The 26,633-nt window shown below is 54.5% G+C and overlaps 1 protein-coding gene across 1 annotated transcript in view; it reads right to left on the minus strand.

The window, feature by feature from the left end:
* The window catches only part of Hcn4 (hyperpolarization activated cyclic nucleotide gated potassium channel 4), a 37,158-nt gene extending 10,902 nt beyond the window's left edge, over positions 1-26,256 (minus strand). The window contains exons 1-2 of the mRNA XM_003462191.5: positions 25,362-26,256; positions 5,584-6,007 (exon numbers count right to left, since the gene is read on the minus strand). Of these exons, the coding sequence (XP_003462239.2) occupies positions 5,584-6,007; positions 25,362-26,122 (1,185 nt within the window). The 5' untranslated portion in view covers positions 26,123-26,256. The remainder of the gene's footprint in view (positions 1-5,583; positions 6,008-25,361) is intronic.
* Between the last annotated feature and the right edge of the window lie 377 nt (positions 26,257-26,633).

Below are 26,633 nucleotides of genomic sequence, written 5' to 3' on the forward strand. Positions count from 1 at the left end.
CCTGGCTGCAGAGACAGTAGCCAGTGTGGGCTCCAGATGGCAGCCTCCTGGACTGCTGGGGCTGAGTCCCTAAGTGGGCATCACAAAGGCAGGCTCCCTGCCCCTCCAATCCATTCTCAACCAAGCACCACCTTATCACCCAGCATCTGGGAATGCACTCCATCCGCCAGCTCAGCACCCTGGCCCCCAATTCCTGCTCACCCCACCTCCTAAACTGTGCCCAGGACCCACCACTGTCTGCTACATTGGCCTTCTCTCAGGTCCTTTCTTGCCTTGGGGCTTCAGTATCAGGCTTGCCAGGCCTGTGTCCTTCCTCCAGCTTCTCTTGACCTCTTCCACGGTCAGGCCCTACCTTCCACCTCACCAGGATGCTTCCTCCTCATGGATTTCCTCCGCATTCGAGTGAAATTCTCCCACTAAAATGATAGTCCTCCATGAGGCAGGGGTCTCTTCCATATCCCTCACTCTGTGCCTCCATGCTTGGCACAGGCAGCCACCAGAAACTTGTGTGATTGCCTCAATACACACAGGCAGCAGGAAACAAATGAATGGATGCCATACAGGAGCCAGAGAAAGCCTCGGGCCATACCTAGAAAGTGTCCCCGGCTGTCATAGCCCACTGTCACTGCTCTTCTCTATGAATCACTCTGGTCTTAAAGACAGAAGCACCAAGGTTAGATGACTTCTTTTCTTTTTGTATCACTTGTTTTTCTTTTCTTCATAACTTGTAATTTTGCCTCTATCATGATCTCAGCCATGGAAATGGCACAGAGCGTATGGTAGGGTCTCATGAACTGAGAGGTGCTCAATATTGAAGGTGAAGGTGACAATGTCTCTGATGGGCTTGCAGCTGAGCGGGCTCCCACTAGTGTACACAGTGCAGGTAAAAAGGGCCAGGCGCTCTGGGCAGCTGCAGCCCACAGGGACCTGGCTTTGCCACAGTGAGAACAGCACGAGCATTTCCTCCAGGTGGGCAGACTTGTGTATCCCACAGAGATCTCGAGTGCCAGTGCCTGGGGACAAGTGATGAGGGATGCGGGCAGGGTAGTGCACAGTAGTGTGCAAATGGCTCTGACCCTGCAAGGCTGAGGTCCCAGCATGGCTAAGTCTGAGCTTCCTGAACGGGGCAGAGGTGAATCCACTCAGGCTAGGAGGGGGCCCTAGCTTGGAAGGATGCTTACCCTACCCCATCCTCAACAGTGCCCCAGACACGGTCTGCTGATGTTGCTGGGAGAAACTGCTCAGTACCTGTGCATCTGCCATGGGCTGGGGCCCCGGGTCACCTGCCAGGCAGCTGCCCTTGGCAAATATTTGCTTCGCTCTTTATATTTCATTAAAACCCCTTGTAGGTGTTGGTTCTGACTGTGGGGGTTGAGCACTTTCATTGCCAGGCCAGCCCTGGCCTCACCAGACAAGCAGTATGGGCAGCTTCCTGTCCCCTGCCTGGTGCTCTAGAGGGCAGCACAGCTTCCATGTGAAGCACCTGCCTGTTCTCTCACAGCTTCAGTTTCTCCATCTGTGACATGGGTTGGCAATACCAAGATCCCAGGTCTGCCTTGGGGACCAGATGAAACAATGTCCACAGGTGGATCCAATAGGAAGCCTGCACATGTGGTTCCTTTCCTTCCCTCTCTTTCCCAGTGCTCTAGATATGTCTGGTTTCTCCATGCTGAGAAGACACCAGAAACTGGTGGCCACGCTGATATGGAGTTTCCATGAAGGCCTCTTCTTGGGACCTGATTGAGTTTCCTTCTAGGGAAGCATCTTCCTCAAGGAAGCAGTCCACACAGAGGACAGAAATCCAAGGCCTGAGAACATGGCATGGCCTGGAACCCTCCTCCTGGGACTTGTAGGTGCCAACCTCCCAGGTCAGAGATGTAGAACTTGAGGCCCAGTAGGAGGGCCTCCTGCCGGCCTCCTTCCTCTAAGCTTCCTCCTGCCATTCCCATTGCCACTGCTGAGGGAGTGAAGAGGTCTCTGGGATGGGGCCACTGCATGCTGGGCCCTGCCAGGGAACATCTGAAGGGGGCAGGCCACGGTTTCTAACAATAGCCTGCATGCCTGTAACAAGCTCACACCTCCGAGCAAGGGGAGAGGCTGCTGGGAGAGGCTCTGGAGGGAGGCTGCTGACCTAGATGGCAGGACAGAGGCAGAGGCCGTGCCCCTCTGAGGATGTCTGGGCCCATCCTGGACCACTCCACCTGCACTGCCACCAGTGCCAAGGACACCTCCTCATGGGAGACAGCTGACCAGGGATCAGGGGCTTCAGGAAGCTGTGGCTTCACCAAGGACCACAGACCAGCTTCCCCAATGTGGGAGGGGGACCCTCCCAACCCCAAACCCCACCTTGGAGCATCCTTCTTTAGGCCCTGTCAGGGTGAGCTAAGACCATGCTCCAGAAGAGACAAGCTGGGAACTGAGCCTCAGGGAGCCACAGCCTCAGGACACATCAGCTTCTCCCTGACAACTGGGGAAACAGTGGCTCAAAGAAGGAAAGGCACTCACAAGTAATTGAAGAGGAGACAAGACAGGGTTTCTTCTACTCAGTATGTCCCTCCCCAGGTCTCACGACTCCCTGTAGGCCCAGATGAGGCTGGGAGAAGCCCATAGCTGCAGGAGGTTATATAGGGCCCGGAGTCCAGGCTTCAGGGGTCAGTTGGGAAACCCCAATCCAATCCCAGGGGCTCAGGGGGAGTTCTGTGCTGGGCTGTATGCCTGGCAGAAAGCAGCTCAAAGCAATTTCCTCCCCAGCTGGTAGGAGAGATAAGGGTGTACGTGGGGGTGGGGGAGCCATCCATCTGGCCTCCTGGGATCTCCTTCCTGCCCACGAGATTGGGTAGCAATGCCCAGTTCAGAGAAATGGTCTGACCTGAGATTTGCTGGGTACTCTGCCTCCCTCCCAAAAAGGCCAAGACTGTGGCCACTCTGGCCACCTCCGGGAAGCCCAGAGGATATCTAGGCCAGAGGACCAGTGGGCACATAGCCCTGGTCTGAGCTCCCAGGATGTATGGTACAGGGACAGTGAAATAATAAAAAAAAAAGCTTAATTTTGGTCCAGGGCTCACCCTGGCCAGCTACCGACAACCCTGACAATTACCACATTCCCCAGGATGCCGGCCTAGGGAGAAGCAAGGTCAGCCCCCAGCGGTGCTGAGATCTGGAGACCCAAACTGAGGCCAGAGAAAGAAACAGCGGCCTCATCTCTGCTACTGATGGTCATCTATCTGCAGTCTGAAGACAAAGAAGAGGTACAAGGGACTGAGGGACCCTCTTACATTTCTACTGGGGACAGAAACCAGGAAATAGGTCTGTCGGGGCATTCTGAAAAATATGCCTTTGTCCTTCCTTCACAGCCACTTGGAGTGGCTGTGGTCACGCATCCCAGAGATTGCCCCCTTCTGAGCACTGAGCTCAGACCTGTAGGTAGCACCTCTCTGCGCCTCGATGTCCCACAGGTCCACAAACCCGACCTGTCACTCGGGACTCCCCCACCCCATGACCTATCCCACTGCTTGCCTTTCCAATCTCAGCTGGGAGCTGTCCCTCCCAGGGCAGAGCCACAGGCTTTCTGGACTAAACAGGGTCTTGCCCCCCATGGGTGGTGTATCACAGCCACCAGAGGGGGCACTCATAGACTCCGTCATGGAACCAGGACACAGGAGGCGTTGGTCAAAAGTTCTGCTCCTGGAAAGCTGACCTTTCTGATCTTTAGTTCTTTCATCCGGCATCTAGAAGTAGCAAATCCCACATGGTTTACCTTGCCAGTTAGGTGTGAGGAACCAACGAAATATTACTAGGGCAACTGCGTGGGAGATCTATTAAACAGCCTTTCTGTACCAGGATTCATGCAAAACCTCTACAAACATCTGTACCCACTTTACAGATAAAGAGAATGAGGCTCAGAAAGGCTAAGGGGCACCAAGGTCACACAGCGAGGCAGTATGGAGCTGAGGTTTTTACTTGGGCCTCAAACATGCTCTCCTATTTCCAAAGCCCATGCACATTCTGTTACACCAGGCAGGGTCTGCCAGCCTGCTTGGAGCCAAGACAGCTTAAAGGATTCTGTCCCAGTTCTGCCAGAGGTCTACCCTGTGACCTTGGGCAAGTCATTGTCCCTCTTTGTCAGCAGGAATAATGTAAACATTTCCACTCCAAAGAAAATTTCTGCCAGAACGATTCCGACATGCTGTTGTAGGCACTTCTCCCGAGGCACGTGTGTTCAGCATGCCTCTGACCTGAATCTGCCGATGCCCCAACCATCAGCCATGGGTGCTGGCAGCCAGGGTTCAGGCTGCTGTGGGGGGTGGGAGGGGTGCTTTGTATCCTGGTCATAAGACTTTCCATCCAATCCTGCAGAGGTTCCCAGAGGCCTGGATCCCTGCAGTGAGCTGCACAGTGAGTGTCTCACTGAGCACATCTCTCCCCAACCCTAGGCACCTCAGGCTGCCAAGTCAGGTAAGACAGGTGGATAGCGGACAGACCTAAGTACCTGGCAAGGTCACCCATGCATTTTCCTAGCACAGCTCCAGACAATTGCTTCAGTCCTTGGAGGAGTTAGGGTTGTTAAGAATAGCGCTGGACCACCCAGTTCACCTGCCAGTTTTTATTTCGTTTCTGTATCCAGATCCTACAACCCCAGGATTAGTTTGTGGGTTTTGTGCACACAGCTTCAGGCTCCCTGGGGCTCTCCACCTCTCCAGCCAGCACCTGTGTCTGGATTAGAGGCCCAGCCTGGGCTGCTGGAAGTCGCTTTGGTCTTTAGCACCAGGCCTGGGAGTGCCCTGGACACTGACTGCCAGGAAACGGGGCAGAAGTGTTCCAATTCATTATCCTGACTGAGGTGCGGGGCACACTGTCCTCAGAGCTCCCCGTGGGACTCTGCTTAATGTCTCACCCTTTCTTACTCCGCTTCCTACTTTTCTCCGTCCCTCTTCCCCACTCCCTTACCACATTTCCTGGGAAAGTCCCCCCCACACACACACACATCACTTTTATTTCTTCTCAGGGGCTGCTCCAGAAGACCAAAATCTAAGACAGTTACCCAAAATACCTCCAGATTTCTGCTTTCCATGATCCATCTGTAGAACAAGCAACCCTACGCCCATTCTCGTGTGGCAACAAGTAGCCAGCCCTGAGTAGGGGCTGCTGAGACAGACGGAAGACATGTGCTCCCGTTTCTCCCAGGCTGTCGCTCTCCCTGCTATCCTCAGACTGGCCCCTTTCACCCCTTCACTTTCCCCACAATGCCCAAGGGGCTTGTGCATCTGAAACCCTTACAACCCAGTGCAGTAGTTACTGGAGCAGGCTCTGGGGACGTGCGGCTCCAGATGCTCAGCCTCACCCATTATCAAGTACATGACCACATGGAAATCAACTCAAGGGTCTTCATATGTACCTCTGCAGTCGGCTGACATGGACTTTAATGGGAATCCAATTGCAAGGTGCTCTGTGTATCATCTAACACATGAGAAGAGGCCAAAAAATGACCAAAAGTGTTCCCTTGGAGCAGGCACCCCTGCTGCCATCTGACAGCCCACATGTGACTATCTGGGAATCAGCAGAGAGCTGTGGCTGGACACTCACCTCTTCCCACTGGTGAATATACCGAATGAGGCGGGAGAGACGCAGGAGGCGCAAGAGGCTGAGGATCTTGGTGAAGCGGACGATACGCAGGGCCCGGGCAGTCTTGTAAACCTCAGAGTCAATGCGAGTCTCCACGATGAGGAAGATGTAGTCCACGGGGATGGAGGAGATGAAGTCCACCACAAACCAGCTTTTCAGATACTTCATTTTGATCCGCTGTGGATCCAGGATGATTTCTGTGTTGTCCTCCACCACGATCCCTGTGCGGAAGTTGAGGACCAAGTCGATGAGGAAGAAAGTGTCTGATACCACATTGAAGACGATCCAGGGTGTGGTGTTCTCATCCTTGAAGAAGGTGATGCCCACAGGAATGATGATCAGGTTTCCCACCATCAACAGCAGCATGGTCAGGTCCCAGTAAAATCTGTGCAGAGACAGGGGGTCACTCACCAAGAGAAAGAGGACAAGTTATAAATGAAGGGTGGGAGCTCTGAGAGAGTGCATGGGAGAGGCAGAAGTCTTGGGAGACTCCGAGACACTCAAGGAGGTAGCTTATGGGGACCAGGGTGAGAAGCGGAGGTTGCAGACACACAGGAAGACAAAGAAAGAGACCCTTCATTCACTAAGGACACGGTCTCCCCTCCCTTTCTTGAGCTCCCTATGTGACAAGCCTCCTCCACTCATCCCCAAACCCAGAGGCAGTCAGGCTAACAAGCAAGCCACACAGTGATACCCAGAGACAAGCAGGAGACTTTGGTGACAGTGGCACCTCACCTCACCCACCCCAAGCTCGGACCATCCTCCCTGCCCCATCCTCCCTGAGGGATTAACTGTGGCTGGAGGCAGGCTGTCTAGCAGACAGGCCACGGACCGTGACAGAGAGCAGGGAAAGTCCAGACACACAACAGGTGCGTGGGAGACAGAGACTTGCCTCTAGCTCCAACTCAGCCACTGATATTCTGTGCAACATCAAGCAGGTGCCTTCTCTACTCTGGGCCTCAGTCTCTCCACTGTGCAATGTGTCCTCTAAAAGGACCTAGCCCTCTCCCATTCTGGCTCTCTGGCTCGCTTTCTCAGAACATATATAACCATCACCCTCCCACAAAGGTCTGCATGCTAACTAGGGGTGCAGAGGGCTAGACAGCATGAAAGACAGGAAGGGTTAATGGGATGGGAGATTTCAGGCACCAGTGAGGCAGCACTCAATGCAAGGAAGGGAGATTAGCTTAGGCTTCCAGCATCATCTCTCCTGAGGCTTCCAACACCTGCAGGTGCTTCCTGAGAGAGGCCAACTCGAGAGGGATCCTCACTCAGCCTCTGAGAAGTCAAGCAATGTGAGGAAGCACAGAGGCAATCCACATGTCTGTGCCGGGCTGTCTCTGCCTGGCCCAGGAGGGAGCCTTCTGCAGTGTGTAGATGGCACAAGCAGGCATAAACACCACCTCTGCTCACATCTAGGATGCCTCGCCAACCACCACTGCCAGGGCCTGCAAGTACCAGTTATCCCAGGCCTGGCCCTGGGACCAAACTCTTGCACTGTAGAGCTGTTTCTCTCTGTTATTAATTAAGACAGTTACACAGTGACAGATAAAGATAGTAAGTAGGCAGAAAGAAGGGAGTCTTCTCCCGGAGAAATAACCTTTCAGCCATCTTTAATTCTCTACTGCAGAGAAGCCAGGAAAAAAATGGGAGCAAGACAAGCTTTCCTCAAGTCTTCAGCGGGTCCCCCCAAAACTGAAGTGTCCCTGCCTGAGGAGTTCTGGGTTTACAGAGAAAATACTTCATAGCAAATTGTTTTCTCTGTGAGGCTCAAAATGGTGCTGTGAGTCAAGGAGAGGAAGGACATGCTTTGCGGAAGGTGGGCGGGACAGTGATCCCATGGCACCCGCTCAGGGAGGGTGGCTTCTAGAGGCTCCTCTGAAAGTCAAGTCCTTCAGGGCTTCAAGACAGGGCCTCCTAGCTGCCAAGACTTGTCCTTCTAAGACTGGTGCCTACAGGTCAATTTCAGCCCCTTCCCTGTCCCGCAACCCACCCACTCCATCTACACCCTCAACACTCATAGCCTGCTGGGAGAGCCCAATTAAAGTCTGGGGACACACCTAGCCACCACATCCTCCTACACAGAACACAGCACATCTGTTCACGAGCCTGGCGAGTGGTTTAAGCTTTGACGGGCGATCTTGAGCTGTGTACACTCTCCACCCAGCTGCACATATGTCACTCAAAGACGGCTGCGTACACTCATTAAAAGCCATACCCAGGTACCCCCATTCACATACTGAACAAACACCCCCGTATACACACTACCATATTCCTTTTCATTTAATCTCTTAGGAAAAAACAAAACAAAAAAGCTGTGGCATACAGAAGCTATGGAGGGCTAATGGACATAAAGCTCTACATAAAGCTAATAATACACTTAGGCTAGCAGAGTTTCTAAAATTAACAGATCGGATGCAAGGCGGCTGGGGATGCTGACTCAGGCGGGCCTGCCACTTCGACGAGTGTCTACACTCCACCCCCCTAGATCTAGTTCCCTCAATTACAGACCAAATTCAAGACAGTAATTAACAGGAGAATGTTTGCATTTAGTGGTCTTCATAAAACCAAATTACATGAGGCAAAAACACCCATTTCCCTGCATTCTGACTAATTGTCTCAATCTTGAGTTTCCAGATGCCTAAGATATATCTGGTGCCTAGTCTGGGCTGGGGTCAGAATATTAGAACATTTTCCCCACAAATACTGTCCTAGACTAGCACAGAAGTGCTAGGGGTCAGGGGGTGATCTACTGTGAAGCAGCACAGGCTCTGGGGCCAGCCAGCCTGGATTTCATTTTGGCTCCATCATTTACTCCAAGACACTCAAGCTCTTCCAGCTCATCAGCTCAATGGACATACTTACAGCACCCAACTAACAAAGCTGTCACAGGAGTGAAATGAAGTGGTATCTGAATATATTCTGCTCCATGCTCTATATTGTAAAATGAGTAAATAAATCATTCAAACTAGCAGGTTTGCATGAAAGAGTTGAGAGAGTGGGAGCTTAAACCTTCCAGAGTAGAACCAAAGCAAAGCTTCTCCAGGGAGTAGGACTGGAAGGGAACCCATAACGAACCAAGAGAAATAGTGGCAGAAGGTAGGGGACACAGACTAAATGGACATCAGAACCTATGGACCTCGGCATTCAGATGCCCCGAAATCAGGAAACTCACAGACCCATCAGAAGATAAGGCTTGGTTAGAAGACAATTCAGTCCGTGGTGCAGGAAATCATCTCATACAACCCAAGCATTTGGAAAGGTGAGCAATAAAAGTGAGTCCAGGAAGAGTGCTGTGGAATAGGGTGAGAGGATTCAGGGTCTGGGAGCTGCCCTTGCCCTGTGGACCACCATGCTGGACTCTGTCAGATGGTTGCACAGATCTCTGAAAGCTAGGTTACGTGAGAGCCAAAAATCATGGACAGCACCATGGACAGCGCCCGTCAGGGCAGCCAGCCTGGTTCTGCAGGTGGAGCCTTCCCACTGGCATCCTCAGCTCTCCGAACCACATTCATCTTCAATCCTGGGGGTGAGAGCATCTGAAGGGATTGCCAATGTCCCTGACTTTTTCGCTGGGGCTTTCTTGGTGGCTGAAAAGCCTTTTTTTCTCAAAGATCCAAAATATCGCACAACAGGAGCACTGACTGTGCCACTTCACCTCACGTCACACCAGCACCATGACTGCTATGATCTGCATTTTACACAGATGACATCAAGGCCCCAAGCAAAGTGTTTACCCAAGACCATGAAGCTAATAAGGAGCAGAGGCAAGACTCACAGAGCCCTGGGAGACTCAGTCTGAGCCCTCTAGGTAATAAGAGGGAGATGACCTGTCGGACACACCATCAGAACAAGGGCAGCCCTTGCCCCAAAACAGAAGAGGGGGCTGCAAAGAGATTCATAGGTGACCTCGCTTCCTGATGCTGGGGCCTTCTGAGGTACCTCTAGAGTGGGGAGTAGCGGGGTGAAGAGCACCCTGGTTACCAGCAGTAGGAAAGGCAGGCATAGCTGCACCCATCTAGTAGAAGGGAGAACTGAGGTCCACATGAAGGAAACAACAGATAGATGCCCAGTGCTCCCCTACAACTCTACTGCCCCTACAATCATTTGTGATTCAGTCCTACCATCCAGTATACATAACCATGGGGGCAGGCATCATGCTCTGGTAGCGAAGAGTTACACAGCTGGACTTGGTGTGTGCCCGATTGGAGACCTTCCTCTGTTTCAGTGCTCCCTAAGGTGACAGGTCAGAAGAGCCCCACTGTGCTCTGCAGGTCCTGGCCCAGATTCAGCATCAGGACTCCAGAGCCATCTTCTCTCAGTCTTGGGCCTCACCTCCTATGTGGACCAGCAGTCCCACCTAGGCAGACAGGTGGCATCTCAGCAGGATGAGGCAGCCAACAGGCAAGTCTCATTGTAGAGGGAATGAGGTGTGGGCAACAGCCGAGCAGCCCTGTACACTAGTATGGGGAACGTCTGAGAGGAAAATCCTCAAGGGAGCCGAGGGAAGACAGGAAGCTCCTGATCCTGAACACAAGAACTAAAATAAGGCCTTCTCCTCCTTTGGGGACTGAAAAGGACGGACGGGAGATAAAATGGAGGTAGGAGAGATGAAGGTGCCAGACATGGGGGACCTCCTTCATCCTTCTCGTCACATGGCCTCGTACTTCGTTTGAGCACATACGCAGGCCAGCAGACACACACGTGTGCACTTGGCAGCATTCTCATCTCTGCACCCGTTTTGCCCTCAGGCACACATCCACTTTGAAACACACGTATTTTCTTGCACTCGCACTTTGGCAGATGTCACCCCCTGGGAATCCTGTCCATTGAGATAGAGAATGTCACTGTTTTGCCACTAAAACATTTTCATCCTTCCAGATTTTTCTGGGGCTCCTCAACCTCTGACCAGCAGAGCTTCCACTCAGCCTGAGCCCCGGATCCAGCTCTCTTAGAACACAGTGGCCCCGGGAAGCAAGGGCCTTGTCTCAGGTGGCCTCATGTCCCTGCACGCTGACTGCAGCTCATGCTTTCTGCCAAGTGAGCAACACACGCAGCACCCCATCTTCCCCTGTTCCCGCTGTGCAGATGGCTCTGGCTTGGTACTGCTCACACCAGACCTGTGTCCCCACCTGCCTGTGACATGTGTTCACCTGGAGGGCCTGCTGTCTCCTGCACCCGGTGAGCCCACCGTTGTCCTCTGCTGAGTAGACATCTGCACTTCAGTTACCTGGGCTCCGAGCTTCAGGGCCACCCTCCCATATTTTCTCACCTCCCAGCCACCCCATGTGCCTCCAAGAAGTTACCCAGGCCCACCTGGCTTCATCTGTGATGTGTGACTCTGCTTCCTGCCTGCCTCACCGGTCTGCATGGCCTTTCCCCAAATCATGATCCTGTCACCCCTGACTTCACTCTCATGGAAGACCCCACTGCAGAAGAAAGCTTCAGTTCCTTGGTCTGGCCCTGGACATCCTTCGTTTCTTCCCCATTTCACTTCATCAGTAGCCTTGTGCCACTCTCCCAGCTCCATCTCCATCCACATCTCACGTCTTCCTGAAAGCCCTTCCGTCATGGAAGGTCCAATGCCCTCTTCTCTGGTAAGGTTTAGTCCCTGCTTTGGGCTTGTGCTTCTCCGTTAGCAGATGTAGCATACTGCCCCTTCTAACAGGAACTACCTCCCTCCTTCCAGCCCCCCAACATATTACAGGACCTGAGGATCTAGGAGTCCTCATATCTGAGAAAGAAACAGGAGCCGGGAGAGTTCCCTCCATTCATGGCCTGTCCCATGGTTTCCTAGGGCCCAAGGCATCTCCTAAAGACAGTGAGAGGAAGACAACGATAAAACTTAGTCGGGTACTTACTGTTCCACCAGGCACTCATCTGAGCACCTTGTATGTATTACTGTATTCAGTTCTCATCAAGACCCTATGAAGTGGATACTGTGATTACACCCATTTCACAGACAAGGAGACCAAAGCACAAGAAGTTGAGAATGTCCCTCTAACGCAGTGGATCAAGAATTCAAATGCAATCAGCCTAAATTTGAGTCTCACTTTCCAGCCACTGAAGAAATACAAATCTGAGTGCTAGTCGTTTATAACCCCAGATTCCACGCCTCCTCCCACTGCTCTCCCTCCCCAACCTCCCTCCTGTGCTGTCTCCAGAGGTACCTCATCCTCAGCTTTACTCCCCGACTTTCAGCCTTCCCTTAGAGAACCTTAGAACCTCAGTCTCCCACACCCTGTGCCCAAGGTCAGGGGTGAGTCAGCATCCTTCTCTTCCCTATTGCGGCCACTTTCTGCCCATGGTAGAAATGTTTACAGGGTCCTTTGGGCATCCTGTCCTCCCCAGGCCATCCTTCCTGCTTTTATCTGTCACCCTCAAGGACCATGGCGATGCTGGCACCTCGTCTGCAACCTTTTGCTTTGAACCCAGCCCCAGGCCTCTTTAACAACCGCACCTGCACGCCCTGCACCATGTCACCACCTCCAGCTGCCTATCTCTGAGGTCGAAGGTGAGCACCCCCCAATCTCCCTCCCTTCTTCTAGCTCGAACTCAGCTGTGCCTCATCTGCAGACCTGGCGCAGTAGTCTGCTGACTCCTCGAGCCTCCCAAAGGAGCTGCCTTCCTCCTCCCAGCCTGCTCTCCACAGACAAAGATCCAGCTCCCAGACCTCCTTAATATAATACCCTTACCTTCTCGTGCCCTGCCTTGTCTTTTAACCCTGGGCTGGGCTGCTGCCAACCCTTGTCACATTTGCACGGGGCCTGTGCAGAAACACACACAACCTCAGACCACCTCTACCCAGGTCCCAGCCTCCTCAAAGCTCTGAGACCACCGCATTCCCTCACGGTCACCTTTCCTCCACAGAGGAAACAGAACCACCAGCACATCGCCTTCCTCTCTCTCCCTCCAGACTCCTAGGGTGTTGTCTTCCCAGTCCCTTCCTCCCCTCCTAGCCACAAGGGAATCAGCGACCCTTCAGCCCATCACTCTGTACCAGCTCCTTTTCCATCCCAGGGACCTCACAAGACTCCCTCTCTCCTCCTACTCTGCAGTCTCTGCCTCTCTGAAGACCCAACCCATAAGTGTTTCCTTTTAGGCTCTGAACACTACAGTTGAGGCCAGGGCTGTTTCCAATTGGTGTCAGGCCTGGGGGGAGGGGACCTCCCCTTCCACAGCCTTCATTCTTGCCCAGCCTCCCCTCACTGACCCAGGGGCTCCCCAACACAATAGATGAACTGCTCTCCTCTTTCCACCCCCACCTGGCCACTAGGGCTCTATTTTTAACCCACCTCAAAATCTCTGACTCAGAATCACAGGGCTCCCAGGTAGCTGTTCCCTGGGCTGCTGGAGGCTGCCTCAGACCCGGTTAGACTGAAAGCCAAGGGCATCCAGGCGGTGCTCAGCTGAAGGGTGGGTGGTTTGGATCTGGACCCACCTTTATTTTCTAACTCTTGACCAGAGTCTTCCTTTGAGAACCGAACACGTCTTTTTAAGGCCCTCAGAACAAGACCCCTTACCCCTTCCTATCCTAAAGTCCTTCCTGTCTTGGACTGAGGTCCCAGGCCTGCATTATACAAGGAGGGTTGGTCTCGGCCACTGACCAGGAAGAGAAGAGCTGTGGTGAGGGTGGTGTCAGACCCTCCCTACTGTGACCCTTCAGTCACATGGTAGCATGCCTCTTGAGCTGCACTGTGCATGCACACAAACCCTGAGGATCTCCCCACCCAGCTGCAGGGAGAGCCCAACCTCTACACTGCCAAGCAGCCCCCAACACCAAAGCTGCTGGTGCAGGCACCACGCTCTGAGGAGCCGGACCAGGGCAGGAGAGTGCTCAGGTGCTCTGGTGATGGACCCTCTGGCTGTATGGCCTTAGGTAAACTGTTTTACCTCTCTGAATCTGTGTCTTCATGTACAAAATGAGGCCATTAATCTCCACACCACAGGATTCTGGGAGAAGTAAATGAGAATATTTTCTGACACGTCATGCAGCATAAATACTCAGTCCATGAAGCCATCCTCATCACTGTTATGATCACCAAGAGGCAAGGCCTGACCTGAGCCATATACTCGGTCTGGGGTATGGCAGTTCCACCCCACAGGAGATGATGACCCAGACCAGCTGGGGCAACACGGCTTGCTGGCAGTTAACGCTTCAGCAAGGAGGCCAGAGCCAGAATGCATCCCTGGGTCAGGAGGAACAGCACTAAGCCCTCAGTTACAGAAAGAGCCCCAGATGGGGTCTAAGTTCTCATTGCACCTCTCTAACTTGCTTTGTCACCTTGAACAAGTCCCTGCCTCCCACAGCCTTTCCTCAGGTCCCCCAGCAGTTCAGGGCATGATGGAGACAGACAACCTCAAAAGACATGCCAAACCCCACCAGGCCCTGCAGTGTAGAAGCCATGGAGGCTGACTGTGGACAGGTGAGCACACAGAATGCTTGCAAGGGAAGAAGCGCTTCTCAGAGAACATGGATCCCAGCACCACCCCGACACCAGTCTAAAGGAAAATGGGGGCATCCTAAAAGCCACCCTGAGGAGTCAGGGCCTTTCCAGGGACCACGAGACACCTTGAAGCATATAGAAGAGAAAGGGACTGTTGCTACACCTTCCCTGGCACAGCTGATGCAGGCCTGGCTACAGGATACTCTGAGGGAACAGGTCCCCAAGCCTGTGTGCTCAGAGATGCATGCTGGCGTGCACGTGTATGCCTGCACGTGCCTGATACCTAAATCACACATCAGGGGCATCTGCTCCACTCTGCAAGGCTCCAGGCTCCAGCAGACTGTGTCCCCTCAGGCCAGTGGCCTCCCACTCTGTATGCCACCTAGCTGACAGGACCATCTGGAGGAAATCAGGGAGGGGACCTGAGGTCAGAGGAGCTGCTCAAAGATGTCTCAAGCACCACTCCCCCAGGAGCCCTCTGTTCCACCACTCAGAGGGGAGCAGAAATAGAATGTTGTTATGGAGTGGCAGGGGAGCACAGCTCTGGGGAGACGAGGTGGGACCGCTCACCTGCTCACCGGAAGGGGCCACCTGGGTGAAGGAAGAAACAGGAGGATGGGAGCTGGAGTTGCAGCGCAGGACCCAGGGGTGATGGATGAGGCAGCACATGCTAAGCCAGGTGGCTCCGGCCTGTCAGTGGCCGTGGGAAGTGGTTAACTCTGGCCTGTGTAATCCATTTTTGCTGAGGTGGGGAGAGGAACAGTCAAGCAATAAGGACCCCCTGAGGATACATGGTCCCTGAGGACATGAAGACAGATGGGTCTCTGCCACCTTCTCTCTAGGAAAACCCAGTCTAACAAGGAGCAAGGCCACATTCCCTGAGGTCCCTCTAAGCCCCAGAATTTCAATTCTGATTCCTAACAGTGGACAGGAAAAGGAACAGCTCCCTGGAGAGGGCAGGCTACCTGCAGTGGGCTCATTTATGGGCTGAGGAGTTAGGACTGGATCCCAGCTCTGGGGAGGAGCAGCTGACAGACCAAGGCGAACCCAGGCAATCAGGGAACCACAGGCTGCAAACAAGCCAAGGGGCCTGAGGAATGGCCAAGCTCTCCCTCCCAGAGTGACGGCAGCAGAAGCACCTGGTGCTTTCCCAAATCTGAGCTGCATGGCCACTCTGGGAAGCCCAGGAGTCGTGATTGCACACAGTCCCTGGGGCCTCTGCAGCCACAGCTAAAACCCAAAGGCTCTCCAGTCTCATTTTCAGACAGGCAAAGCAAGGCCCTAACGTGAGGCCAAAGATAAGCCCACACAGGGGGCTCACCTCTCACCTCCGGGTTGCCTCCTCAGCCCCATCCCAGGAAGTTGCATCCTCAGAGCCTCCAGGGCAGGAAGAGCAGCCTCTCTTGCTTCTCTCCAGCTGCACAATGGCCAGTCCTATTGCCAATCTCCTGGGGCTCTTTTAACCTCAGTAGCTTCATGTGACTGCAGTGTCAGGGTCCTCACACTCTGGACTCTTCTGAGGTCAGATGTGAGCTTCTATGAGGGGACAGCTGTCCCCAGATTCAGCCCTTCAGAGCCAGGAGGAGGAATGCATTTGAGGCCTTCACAGGAGAACATCATTTTAGCTCCTTTTTAGGAAGCCCCTGCTCTATTGATCCCTGTCACTCCCTGGGAGCCATGATCTAGGAACCAGAGAGTGCACACAACAAGCCACATCCATATGACATGACACACTAGGGGGATGCTATCCCACTCCTGGTGTCTGGGCTGCAAAATCTCAGCAGAAAGATTTGGTAGTGAAAGGATCCCACCTACCCCAGGACATGGGGCTATCTAGCTTCAGGATCATGCCTGGCTGTCCTCAGCACAGTCCCCAGGAAGAGGAGGGAGAGTCTCATTAATTCTCTGGGTCGTCAGTGCTATCCCTGCCCTGCTGGCTCAATTTGCACTAATGGGGTCAGGATTACAGGTTCAATACCTATTTGTCCAATTAGCTCTGCTCTCTCTCAGCCTCAGACTCGGAGCCCTGACCCTGGACACTGAGAGGAAAAGAGTTTCCTGGGGCCATGTGGCAGAGCAGGATGAGAGTTGGAGAGTGAACTCCAAGCAAGTTCATGAGGAGAGGATGCAAGGTTCCAGGTGGGACAGTAGGGTCTGCACCATGACAGCCCCATCCACAGAGGTCTCTCTGCTGGCAATGTTCTAACATGCACTAGTGGTGTTCATGAGATCTGTGCACTGAAAGTCCCTCCTGTCCTCTGGGAGGGGTCCTTTGACAAACTAGGTAGGAGAAGCCAACAGCTGGCTGGCTGGCCATCCAGTGGCTGGGGACTCACATTAATCACTGACATGAGCTGCTCCATCCCCAAACAGAACTGCAGGGTAATTACTTCTGGGCTTCAGGCCACACGTGCAGTGACATTACGGCAGCCACGGCACCTGCCTTCCCAGCCCCACAGGGCAGGAGGGGGACCCTTATCCAAGGCTGTGTAACTGGGCCAGGGCCTACCAGGGCTCCCCCCGGGATGCACGCACTGATGTGCGCAGGCTGCATCAGGGGCTGGCCTGACAGCAGGTCTGAGCCCTGGGAGGAAGGAGAGAGAGAGAAAGGAGTGTAGAGTCAAAGAGTCAGCTCTATCCTCGGTACCGATAAAAAAAAAAACTACACACACACACACACACACACACACACACATACCAAGGCCAGCTCTGAGTAACCTGCCCTAAGTGTCTGCCAGCACCCACCCAGGTGCCCCGGAACTCTAGCTCCAATGCCTGCTTCCAGAAAGTATACAGAATGGTTCTCTTTCAGGTCTGCCTCAGATCAGCTTCTTCCAGGAAGCCTCTCCTGACTACTCATCCATACTGGTCTGTCACTTGTCTGTTCTCTCCCAATTCAGACCTGGGACCCTTACCAGGAGCCAAAATACTACCTTCCCCTTTATCAAGTAGGTAGTGACCCCTTCATTCTCCATAATAGATAACAACAATCTGAAACAGACCTTATGATCTCCTGGCAGCATGACCCCTTTAGTTTGCCCTCTGCACGCCACAAAAACAATATATTCACCAGCCCCATTAGGTATTAACTTCTGAAAGCCTCGTTCACACAGACACAACACATCCACCCACATGGGTAAATGCTTAGACAGACACAAAATCTGCAGCAGCCAATTATCAGGCCCCCGCAGCTGCCGTGATCAGACCTGGAGGCCCCGCTGCTTGCTCTGCAATCTGTGGTGGCCCAGAGTTGGGGCGTGGTGGGGTGGAGTGGGGACGTCCCTCCATCAAGCGGGCATATCTCACCCCAAGTGCCCAGCTCTGTGGGCGCCAAGCTCACTGCCCGGCTGGGTACACAGACGCCAGCCCCAACAATGAGATTGCAGAGCAGGGTGGGAGTGGTCATATGTGAGATTTGGTGGCTCTCGTGTCTCAGCAGCAGTGGCACTGTTGTTTATTTATAATTTGTACTTTACCTCCCAGAGAGGACCAGAGGCTGTTGGCTCAGACTAGGAGCCTAGGGAGGGCTAGGTCCTTGGGGAAGGCAGAGGTGCTTCCTGGAGGGGAAAAGGGAGCCACGAAGGGGATGGGCAAAGTGGCCACCCTACCCGAAACCTTGGGGCTTCAGGGATGATGCCAAGATCAGCTTAAAGGTTTTGTTCCAGGACTCCAATTCCTGACTCTGAACCAAGCCCTAACCCTAGTCCTGACTGACCCCGCATCCCTGCCATAAACTAATCCTTGACCCTAATTATAGGCTAAGCTCGGATCCTGGTCACAGTCTGAGCTCAGATGTAGACCCTGACTGAGTCTTGAACTTGGTTACACATTGAGCCTCAATCTTTAGAGGCTGACCTCTGAGCCTGGGCACAGTCAGCCCAGACCATGGTGACATGCCACGTCCTAATCCACAGTCTGAGTCCACGGTGGACGTCATGAACAGACCACATGACAGCTATTTCTCTGTTGGACAGAACACAGACACCATAGCTACTTGTTCCTCTCCTTTCTGAGCCCCAATCATTCCCATCTAGGAATAGGGACTTCGATGGTACCCAGATATGCTTTAAAACCACAAGGGTCTCCACAGCATTCAGGACTTGCCAAGGTCTCGGAAGGAGCCTCAGGGAGGGCTGGGGCAGCATGCCTCTACCACCAGGCTCTCCATCTTTGAATGCAGAAAGTCTTCCTTCTCAAGGGTGTCATGGGCTACACTGGATTTTGGTGGTACTAAGGATCAAACTCTAGGCACGAGGTAAGAACCCAGCCCAATTACAACAAGACCCTAAAAATACTATCACACCAGAAAAGACAGGTGTGAGGCTGGTGTGACAAGAAGCTCCAGCTGACAAAGCTATTCAGGAAAAGCCTGCCCTGGAAACTCTCCGGTCAGGAGGTTGTGCATGGACCAACACATCAATGCCTTTGCACACAAACATCCCATAACCCAGTGTGTTCCAGTTTTGTCTTTGGCATGAACTTCCTCTGTGGCCCTGACCCGCATAGTCCCTTCCTCTCTATGTTCTGCCCCGACCAACACAAAAAAAGGCTCTGGCCAGGGTTGTCAAAGCCCCTCCAGGTGTGGGGTTCTGGGACCTGATAGACTGTATGCCTGCTATGCTCTCTTCACAGCCCCCCTCAGAGGTTTCATTCTGGGAACAGACTCTTGAACTACTTGATAACCAATTTTTTTTTTTTTTTAAAGTAAAGAAGAGGAGGAAGACTTGGAAGTGGGAAGGGCAGAGAAAAAAGGTGTGCCACACCTGAGTTCAGAGTCCTAGAGACCAGGGCTAAATTCCAGTTCTGGTACATCGTAGTACTGTGATCTGGAACAAATCTCTCCCCTGCCCCCATCAGAGCCTGGCCTGTAAACTGAGAATAATAAAACTGCTTGGGGTCCACTAAGAAAAGCAGGTGTAGTAAGGGAGGTGGGGTTCGCAGCACCCTGGAGGACTGGGAAACTACCTGGCTTTAGTCTCCTGATTTGAGTCGAATGTTCTAAACTCAGAAGCCTAGAGGGTTCAGGGAGTGAGGTGGCATGGGACATGGCTGAGCATAAGACAAGACACCTCAGGGACAGCTGTAGACTGTGGGCAAACTGACCAGCAAAAGCCAGCTTCAAGGGGGCATCTTCTACTGTCTTCAATCTCCCGGTTGTGGTCAGAGCCATAGTTTCCATTTCTTTCTGAAAAACTCCTAAATTCATAATTTTATGTTCTGTGACTCCATTTGAAAACACTGGCTCATCTGTTAATATGCTATGCAGGCCATGTTTAGTCCATAAGATGCTACTTGGCAAGCTCTGATCTAAGTAATTCTCAGTCTTAGACTGAACGTTTTTGGTGATGAGGAGCTCACTACCTATCTGCTGCCTGCCCCTCCTGGGTGGCGCTAACGGAATCCAAGTAGCTTCCTGGCCCCTGGGACTGCAGATTTCTAGGGCCCTGGCAATACTCTCTCAGGAAAGAGAACCTGGCTGGCAGAAAACATCCTCTCCAAAGCCAAGACAATGCTTCTGGCCTCCCATGGCCCTCTCTGGCTGGGAAGTGCGGATTCCCCAGCATCCCCCGGGCCTGACAGGACTGCCTGGCTGGCCTCAGTGACCCTTTGATTCATTAGCAACTGCCAGAAGCAGTTTTGTAAGGGCCCTTGAGCCAAGCCAGAGCCACAGCCTCTGCTTATATGACAAGGCTCCAGGGGACCAGGCTGGAACTTCTCCTCTGGGTGAATCCCTTTGGGTGGCCAGGTTGTGGCAGTCACAAGGGACACTCAGGCTGTATGACACTTATCAACTCGATCATCTGCACGGAGCCTTCTAAAGTGGAATGGGAAATTGCTGGCAGGGCCTGAAGAAGGGGAGGGGACACAGCACTGGGACAAAAGCTCTGCTCATGGAGCTACAACCACTGCTGTTCAAGACACTCCAATTCTCCTCCAGCTGGCCACTGCCAGAACCACTGCACGCTGATCTCTGCCCTGCCATACCAGCTCTGGACTCTCTTCCTGAGAACATCTGTTCCTTCCCAGAAATCTCACTGCTGCACAGCCATCACTGGGCACCCTCCCTTCTTCCCTCCAACCTTCGGATGGGAGGAACTTGTGAGCCGAGATGGATGAGCAAGGGTTCTCTGGCCCCTGGCCACCCCTGCTCACCCTTACCCCAGAAGCAGCATCCAGAGTCAGCGGACTCCAAGCAAGTGTGTGACAAGGAGGAGAACTGTGAATCTGACACCCCAAGTTTGCTTGCACAACTCTGTGATTGGCTCTCCTCAATGCCCAGCATTTGGGCCCAGCCTGAGTGACCATAGTGCTGGAGGCGCAGGGCTCAGGCGAAGGAGACAAAAACAAGAGGGCGTGCTCTCCAGTGAGTCAAGCCAGGAACTCTGTATTTCAAGCCTGGTCCTAGTTAGGGCAGCATGGTCAGCGGCAACAGCACTTGGGGGCTCATTCCATGTGCAGAATCTCAGACCCCAGCCCAGAGCTACTGAATCATACTCTGTATTTTGACAAGACCCCCAGGTAAGCGGAATGACATTACAGTGAGAAGCTGTACTACAACAAACACAGAGCTCATCCAAATGCCACAAAGTGGCCAAGAAAGAAGAGGGAGGGTGGCTGAGTGACCCATGAGGGGATTGCAGAAAACCCAGGAATGCAGAGCCTAAAGCAGGGGAGAGGAAAGCTGATGGGCAGGTGGACAGAACCATGCTGTCAAAGTTCACTGCATGAGGCTACTCAATGGTGTGAAAGCCTTGTGGTTCTCAGCACTCAGGGAGCAAAGAGGGCCGGGCAGGCCAGGGAGAAGGCAGGCCTCAACCTTGCCATGTGGCCACCAGACCAGGGAGAACCTGGAGCCCAGGCCTCCACCCAGAGGATCCTGTCATCTGCCCCATGCTTTCTATCTGCCGGCCTCCTGGGAGCACTGCACCTGAGTTACACCAACCCAGCCTCATGCTAGAGAACTCTCTGTGCCCAGGCAGCTCACCTTGGGATTCCCCTTTGTACCACAGCGCCCCACCTTCCCTGATGCCCAGGGCTACAGCTCCTTTTGGCCCGCTTTCCACGCTGTTAGCAGTAATGTTCCAGGGCAATGGCTCCCAGGAAGGCTGAAACTGGTTTCCAAACAGATCTCTGTTTCTTCTCCAGGCATCTAACTCTGACCTCTGATTTCATTTCCATTCTACCAGCTGTGGGTAGCTGGAGCCCCAGACATAGAGGGGCCACACATACCACATTCCAGGGAAGGATAGCACCTGCCTCCTTCCTACCAGGCCCAGACCTTCTTTGAGGGTGTCCTGCAGTGGGGTCCCCAAATTCAGCCCCCAAATGGTCCTCAATTTAAGGGAGCCATAGACACTGCACACTGAGTGTCACATTGCATATTCGTTTATTTATTGATGCTTATTATTTTGCATACAGACTCCATAGCGTCCAGCAGGTTCTCAGAGAGGTCTCAGACCCCAAGCAGGCTCAAAATCCCAGGCCAGGGGCTAGGGATATAGCTCAGAAGCACTGCATTTCCTGGCAAGGGCGGTGCCCTGAGTTTGATTCCCAGCACACACACACACACACACACACACACACACACACTCACACACACACACACACACACACACACACACACAATCCCTAGGCCAAAACCAGGAAAAGAGGCCATGTGATCAACCCAGGAGGGAAGGAGACACAAAGGTGTGGCCATAACAGCATCCCTGAGCCTTTGACAGTGATGGTCACAGAGTGTCCGTTGTTCTACAATCTGCATCAGAAACAGAAATGGCAATAGCATTCCCAAGGAGGTTCAGGGAGGCTCGAATCCAAACAAGGCCTCGTAGGAGACAGGACCAGGAGGTGACAGAAGGTGAGAAATGGCAATGTCTGGGTGCAGTGACCACCAGGAAGTCAGCTCAGGCAACCCAGAAACTACTAGACCTAGACTGGTGTCAGAGCCCAGCTCAATGTACCCCAAGGAAAGGATGCTTTAAGGGCTTCCTTCCTTTCCCTTCCACACAGTCTTGGGGGGCTTATGAGAGGGGTGGTAAGAGGCAGGGATGTGTGGAAGGTTCCCATGTCTGTCCACCTGTCTGTCTCCATGACCAAGGATGAGCTGGTGCCTGGACCCTGCCAGTAGCCCCAGACATTCCACATAGGGCCTGCTCTGCCAGCTCCATGTCCGCCCACATAGCCCTGAGACACCTGCTCAGACACCTACCATCACATGCCTGGGCTGACTCCCTGAGCCTGGTGTTGGAAAGGCTGAACAAAGCCAGCTACAACTTCCCTCCTGGTCCCCACTCCCTTTCTTTCCTCATCGAAAACCCAGATTGTCTAGCCGCTGTGCTGTAGGTTCCCATCACCAAGCCTTGGCTACAGCACATGGCTCCCATGGAAGGAAGAACCCACTGGAGACCAAGAACCCAGCCAGGGCTGAGCAAGACCTGGGGAGCAGTGTGCAGAAGGGCAGCCCCAAGTGACTTCTTCCCTTCACAAACCATAAAGACAAGGTTCAAAATGTAAATGGGGAGTTGGAGGGGAGGGGAGGCCAGACAAGCCCACATAGACTAGAAGAGCCTTGTGAGACCTAGGGCATGGCCCAGGGGGAGTGGAACAGTGACACAAAGTAGACGCTTCCAAGAAAAGCCCATCATCAGACATGTCCCAGCTACTGCAGGACCCCGACCACTCAGGTAAGCCCAGCCCAGCCCTAGAAAAGATATCCAGCTTTCCTTTCCCAGGGAAGGAAAGGCCAGAAGCAGCCCACCACATCCAGCCCTGAACTCCAAACCACACACTTTATCTATCCTGGTTTGCTGGTGATTCTTTATTAAATCAATTCTGCTGGATCAATGCTTCCTGCCCATCAAAATGCTGACTAAATCCTGAATTGGCCTGGGTAATGTTTGCAGAGGCTCTGGTGGAGCTAGAGGTGGAAAATGATCGTTGGCTCCACAAAGAGGCCTAAGACCAGGGGCTGAAACTCTAGGGACCAAAGCATGGGGTGCTGGGTACAGGAGACATGAGTTAGAATGGGTTGAGTGGTGGGTTTTCTAAGCTTAGCAGACTTAGCTGGGCCCATGCCTCTTCTACCTTCTAAAGACGGAACTAGCAATTCTGGCCTAGAGGCATGACCACCACCCCTCCCAAAACACACACTTATGCATAAGTACACACACATGCAGGCGCACACAGATGTCTTTCTTGGATTTCTTCCCTTCTGCCAGACCCAGCTTCAGGCAGCGACAAGGGTGTGCACTTCCAGCCACCCATCCCTGCTGTTTGTTGTACAAACCCAAATCCAATCCAGTTGGACCATTTTCCTGCTGTCCATTTATCAGTTCTACATTCACCCTCTCCTCCTCCCCACCGTCCCCTTCCAAGGCCAAGACCCAGGCAGCTTGCAGTGAGTGGACGGACAGTGGGAGGCTCTGCAGCAGGGGCACCACAGACAGACACATCAGGCAGACCCAGGTAAGACCCATGGGTGGAACCTACCATGTCCTGGCTCCTCACCATCTGAGGTAAGGGAGGCCGGGAGGGAAGGCCCAGCGTGCAGAAGGTCCTCCAGCAGGCTTTGTTGTTCATGGAGGCTGGGCACACTTGGGGCTGGCACTGGGCTTGGTGACAAGAACCCTGGACAGAAGCTTTCCTATAACAGGGGTGGGAGGAGAGCAAGGGAGGGGGACCCTCAACAATCTCAAGTGGCTGATTGTGGAATGGCCTGTCACCGTCACTGAGGAGTTCAGCAGGAGGAGGTGCCCAGGACACTCAGGGTGGAGGAGACAGGGTGCCTGTCTACTCCCAAGCTCATCCGGGATCCTTAAATCCCAGTCCTGGCCAAGGAGAGTTCACTCTTCAGGAACCTGGCACTAGGAGCCCACCCACCCTCCCTGAGGGAAGAAACCCATATCAGCTCACACCATTATGATGGCTATACTCCATGAAGCCTGCCCTGTGGCCTCCTTGCCCTCTGGGAATGGGAAATCTGGATCTTAGGGTAGAAAGATCAGTACCTCAAAAGGAAAAAAAAAGTAAAGAAAAAAGAAAGGGGCCTCTATTCACCTCCTATTTTAAGCCATCGAGTGCTATCTGACTGGTCATTCCCAGCCGAGGAAACCTCTCTCATTGGATGGAAAATGGCTTTGCTCTCATTACAAATCCAGCTTCCCTGGAGTTTGCAAAGAGGGCTCTGGGCTGGCACCATGCTCATTTATACAGGCAGGCAAAGGAGCCGAGCAGGGGGCAGAGCCAGAAAAGGGAGAATGAGACCCAGCTGGAAGAAATGGATGCTTCCCAGGCCTCCACCTCAACTGGTGTGGGAGGGACACCTGGATGGGTACTGGGGGACCTCAAGACCTTGACTAGGGTAAGCCCTGTCCCCACCCCAGGGACAACCAAGGATCCCACTCTACACAGCTTTGTCAACAGACTCAGAGTAGCATCTGACTCCAGTGATGCTGGAAGGAGCAGGGTCCCTCTCCCTGAGCGGTAGTCACCCCTTTTGTCTTCGGACCCAAAACAGACTCTCAAGAGGCCCAGTAGCTGCTAGAACTTGGGTCATTTGGGTGGGAATGGGGTCCTGAACTGAACTGGGGGAGGGTCACAGGGTGGCGGCACATCAGGCAGGACACCAGGCATCTTAGCTGACCACTTCGGGCAAGGTCATTCTCCCGCCTGGTCTGGGAGCAGGCTGCCCAGGGAGTCTGCTGCTGGTCTGCTTGTCAGCATGAGGGGCTGGGCCCAGGGCTAGTGGGTACAGAGGACTTTTATCCTAGTCCCAAGGCCCCAGGGACCTCAGTCCTCCAGGTGCCTGGCTGCAGCTTCCCAGGGTGCCAGTGCCCAAAGCTATTAATGCCTGCAGTCAGCATCCAAGAGCCGGCTCAACTACTGAAAGGTGCGCCTCCTTCATGGCCCTGCTCTGCAGGGCCACTGACTTGGGCTCTCTGGGATGACCACCTTGACTCTGTAGCCCTCAGGGGGAGGTGGAACGTGTGGCTCCAGGCAGCAGAGTTCTAGTCTGGCTGCATAGAAGGCTAGGCCAGGCTCGAAACACCTTTTCAGTCTGACTCTAATGCGGCCCTGACCGCAAAGAGAGAAGCCAGAAGCCAGAACACTAGAAAGTTCCCATTGCGGTGCAGGAGGAAGTCTGGGGGTGTCTTAAGAGTCTAGAGGAGCCTGGCTTCTCTTGGAGCTCCCAGTGCAAGAAAGGAAAGTTAACTCCGGCTGGGAGGCAGGGCCAGGAGAGGAGCTTGCCTGCCACCAAACAAGGAATCCAAAGGATCCCCACGGGCCTCTTACCTGAAGTCGCTGTAGGGGTGGATAATCCAGAATCCAGCAGATTTCACCCTCTCTTGCTCACGCTCCACGGCTTTTTGGCTGCCGAACATCCTTAGGGAGAATTTGTTGACCCCAGGCTGGAGCATGGCCCCGAACTGGCGCTGCATGAAGCCGGCCTGGCCCAGGCGCACCTCGGCCTCCGGGAGGATCTGGTCGCTGGCGGCCGCGCCTCCCTCCACTTTGATCGCGGTGTCCGCCGCGGGTTGCTCGCGGGAAGCCGAGCCTGAGTGCTGGGCGGGTGGTGGGGAGGCTGCGGGCTGCGCCGTGGCGCCTGGGCGCTCAGGTTCGGCCGCCAGGCCAGGGGGCGTCCTGTCCTCGCCGGGGGACGCGTCACCCTCAGCGATGAGCCGCCGCTCCTCGGCGGAGTCATGCAGGTGACCGTGGCTGCCTCCGCCCCCCGCCCCGCCGCCGCCCCGGCTGCCCAGCGAGGCCAGGCTCCCGCGGAAGCGCCTGCAGTCGCCGTTCGTGCTGGACTTGGCCGCGCTGCGGGCCGGCGCGTCGCTGTCCGCCGCCCCGAGGGCCGCGCCCCGGGGCTCCGCGGCCGCCGAGGGCGAAGGCGAGGGCAGTGGCCGCAGCCGGATGCTCCTGCGGCGCGGGTCCTGACGGCCCCCGGAGCCCTCGTCCTCGGCGTCCTCCTCCTCGTCCATGATCCACGCCTTGGCCCCCACCTGCTGCGGGAGGCTGTAGAGCCGCTTGCGCATGGACGGCGGCAGCTTGTCCATGGTGCCCGCGGCCGGGTCGGGGCCACTCCGCCCGCCCGTGGGTTCGCGTCCTCCGCCGCGCGCGGGCCGCTCAAGAGCCCATGCTCGCGCGCCCCGTTCGCCGCGCTGCGCCTCCTCGGAGCCGGCCGGGCGCAGGGACCCCGCGCTCCCCCCGCGCGCTCCCCCCCGCGATCGGGGCGCGGCGCGGCCGGGCTCCAGGCGCCCCGCCCCCGCGGGAACAATGGGCGCTGCGTCCGCGGCGTGGGCTCCGCTTCGCGCGCGGGGCGCACAGCGCGCGTCTCCCCGCGCGTCCCGAGGCGGCTGGGTTGCCCGTGCGCCTAGCCGAACCGCGGTACCCGCTGGCCAGGCCCGGTGCTCCCGCCGCAGCCAAGCGGAGCCAGTGGCCCGCCAGGTTTACATCAGCGGCCGCCTCCCCCGGAGCGCCCTCCGGCCGCGCCCGGGCTCCCGCGCCCCAGAATATTCATGAAGCCAACGCGGCTCGCGGGTTGCCATAGGAGCCGCTCCCAGGCCC

The sequence above is a fragment of the Cavia porcellus genome, unplaced genomic scaffold (assembly GCF_034190915.1).
Source record: "Cavia porcellus strain 051 isolate PalLab524CR breed Dunkin Hartley unplaced genomic scaffold, mCavPor4.1 scaffold_38, whole genome shotgun sequence".
In the NCBI taxonomy this organism is placed as follows: Eukaryota; Metazoa; Chordata; class Mammalia; order Rodentia; family Caviidae; genus Cavia; species Cavia porcellus.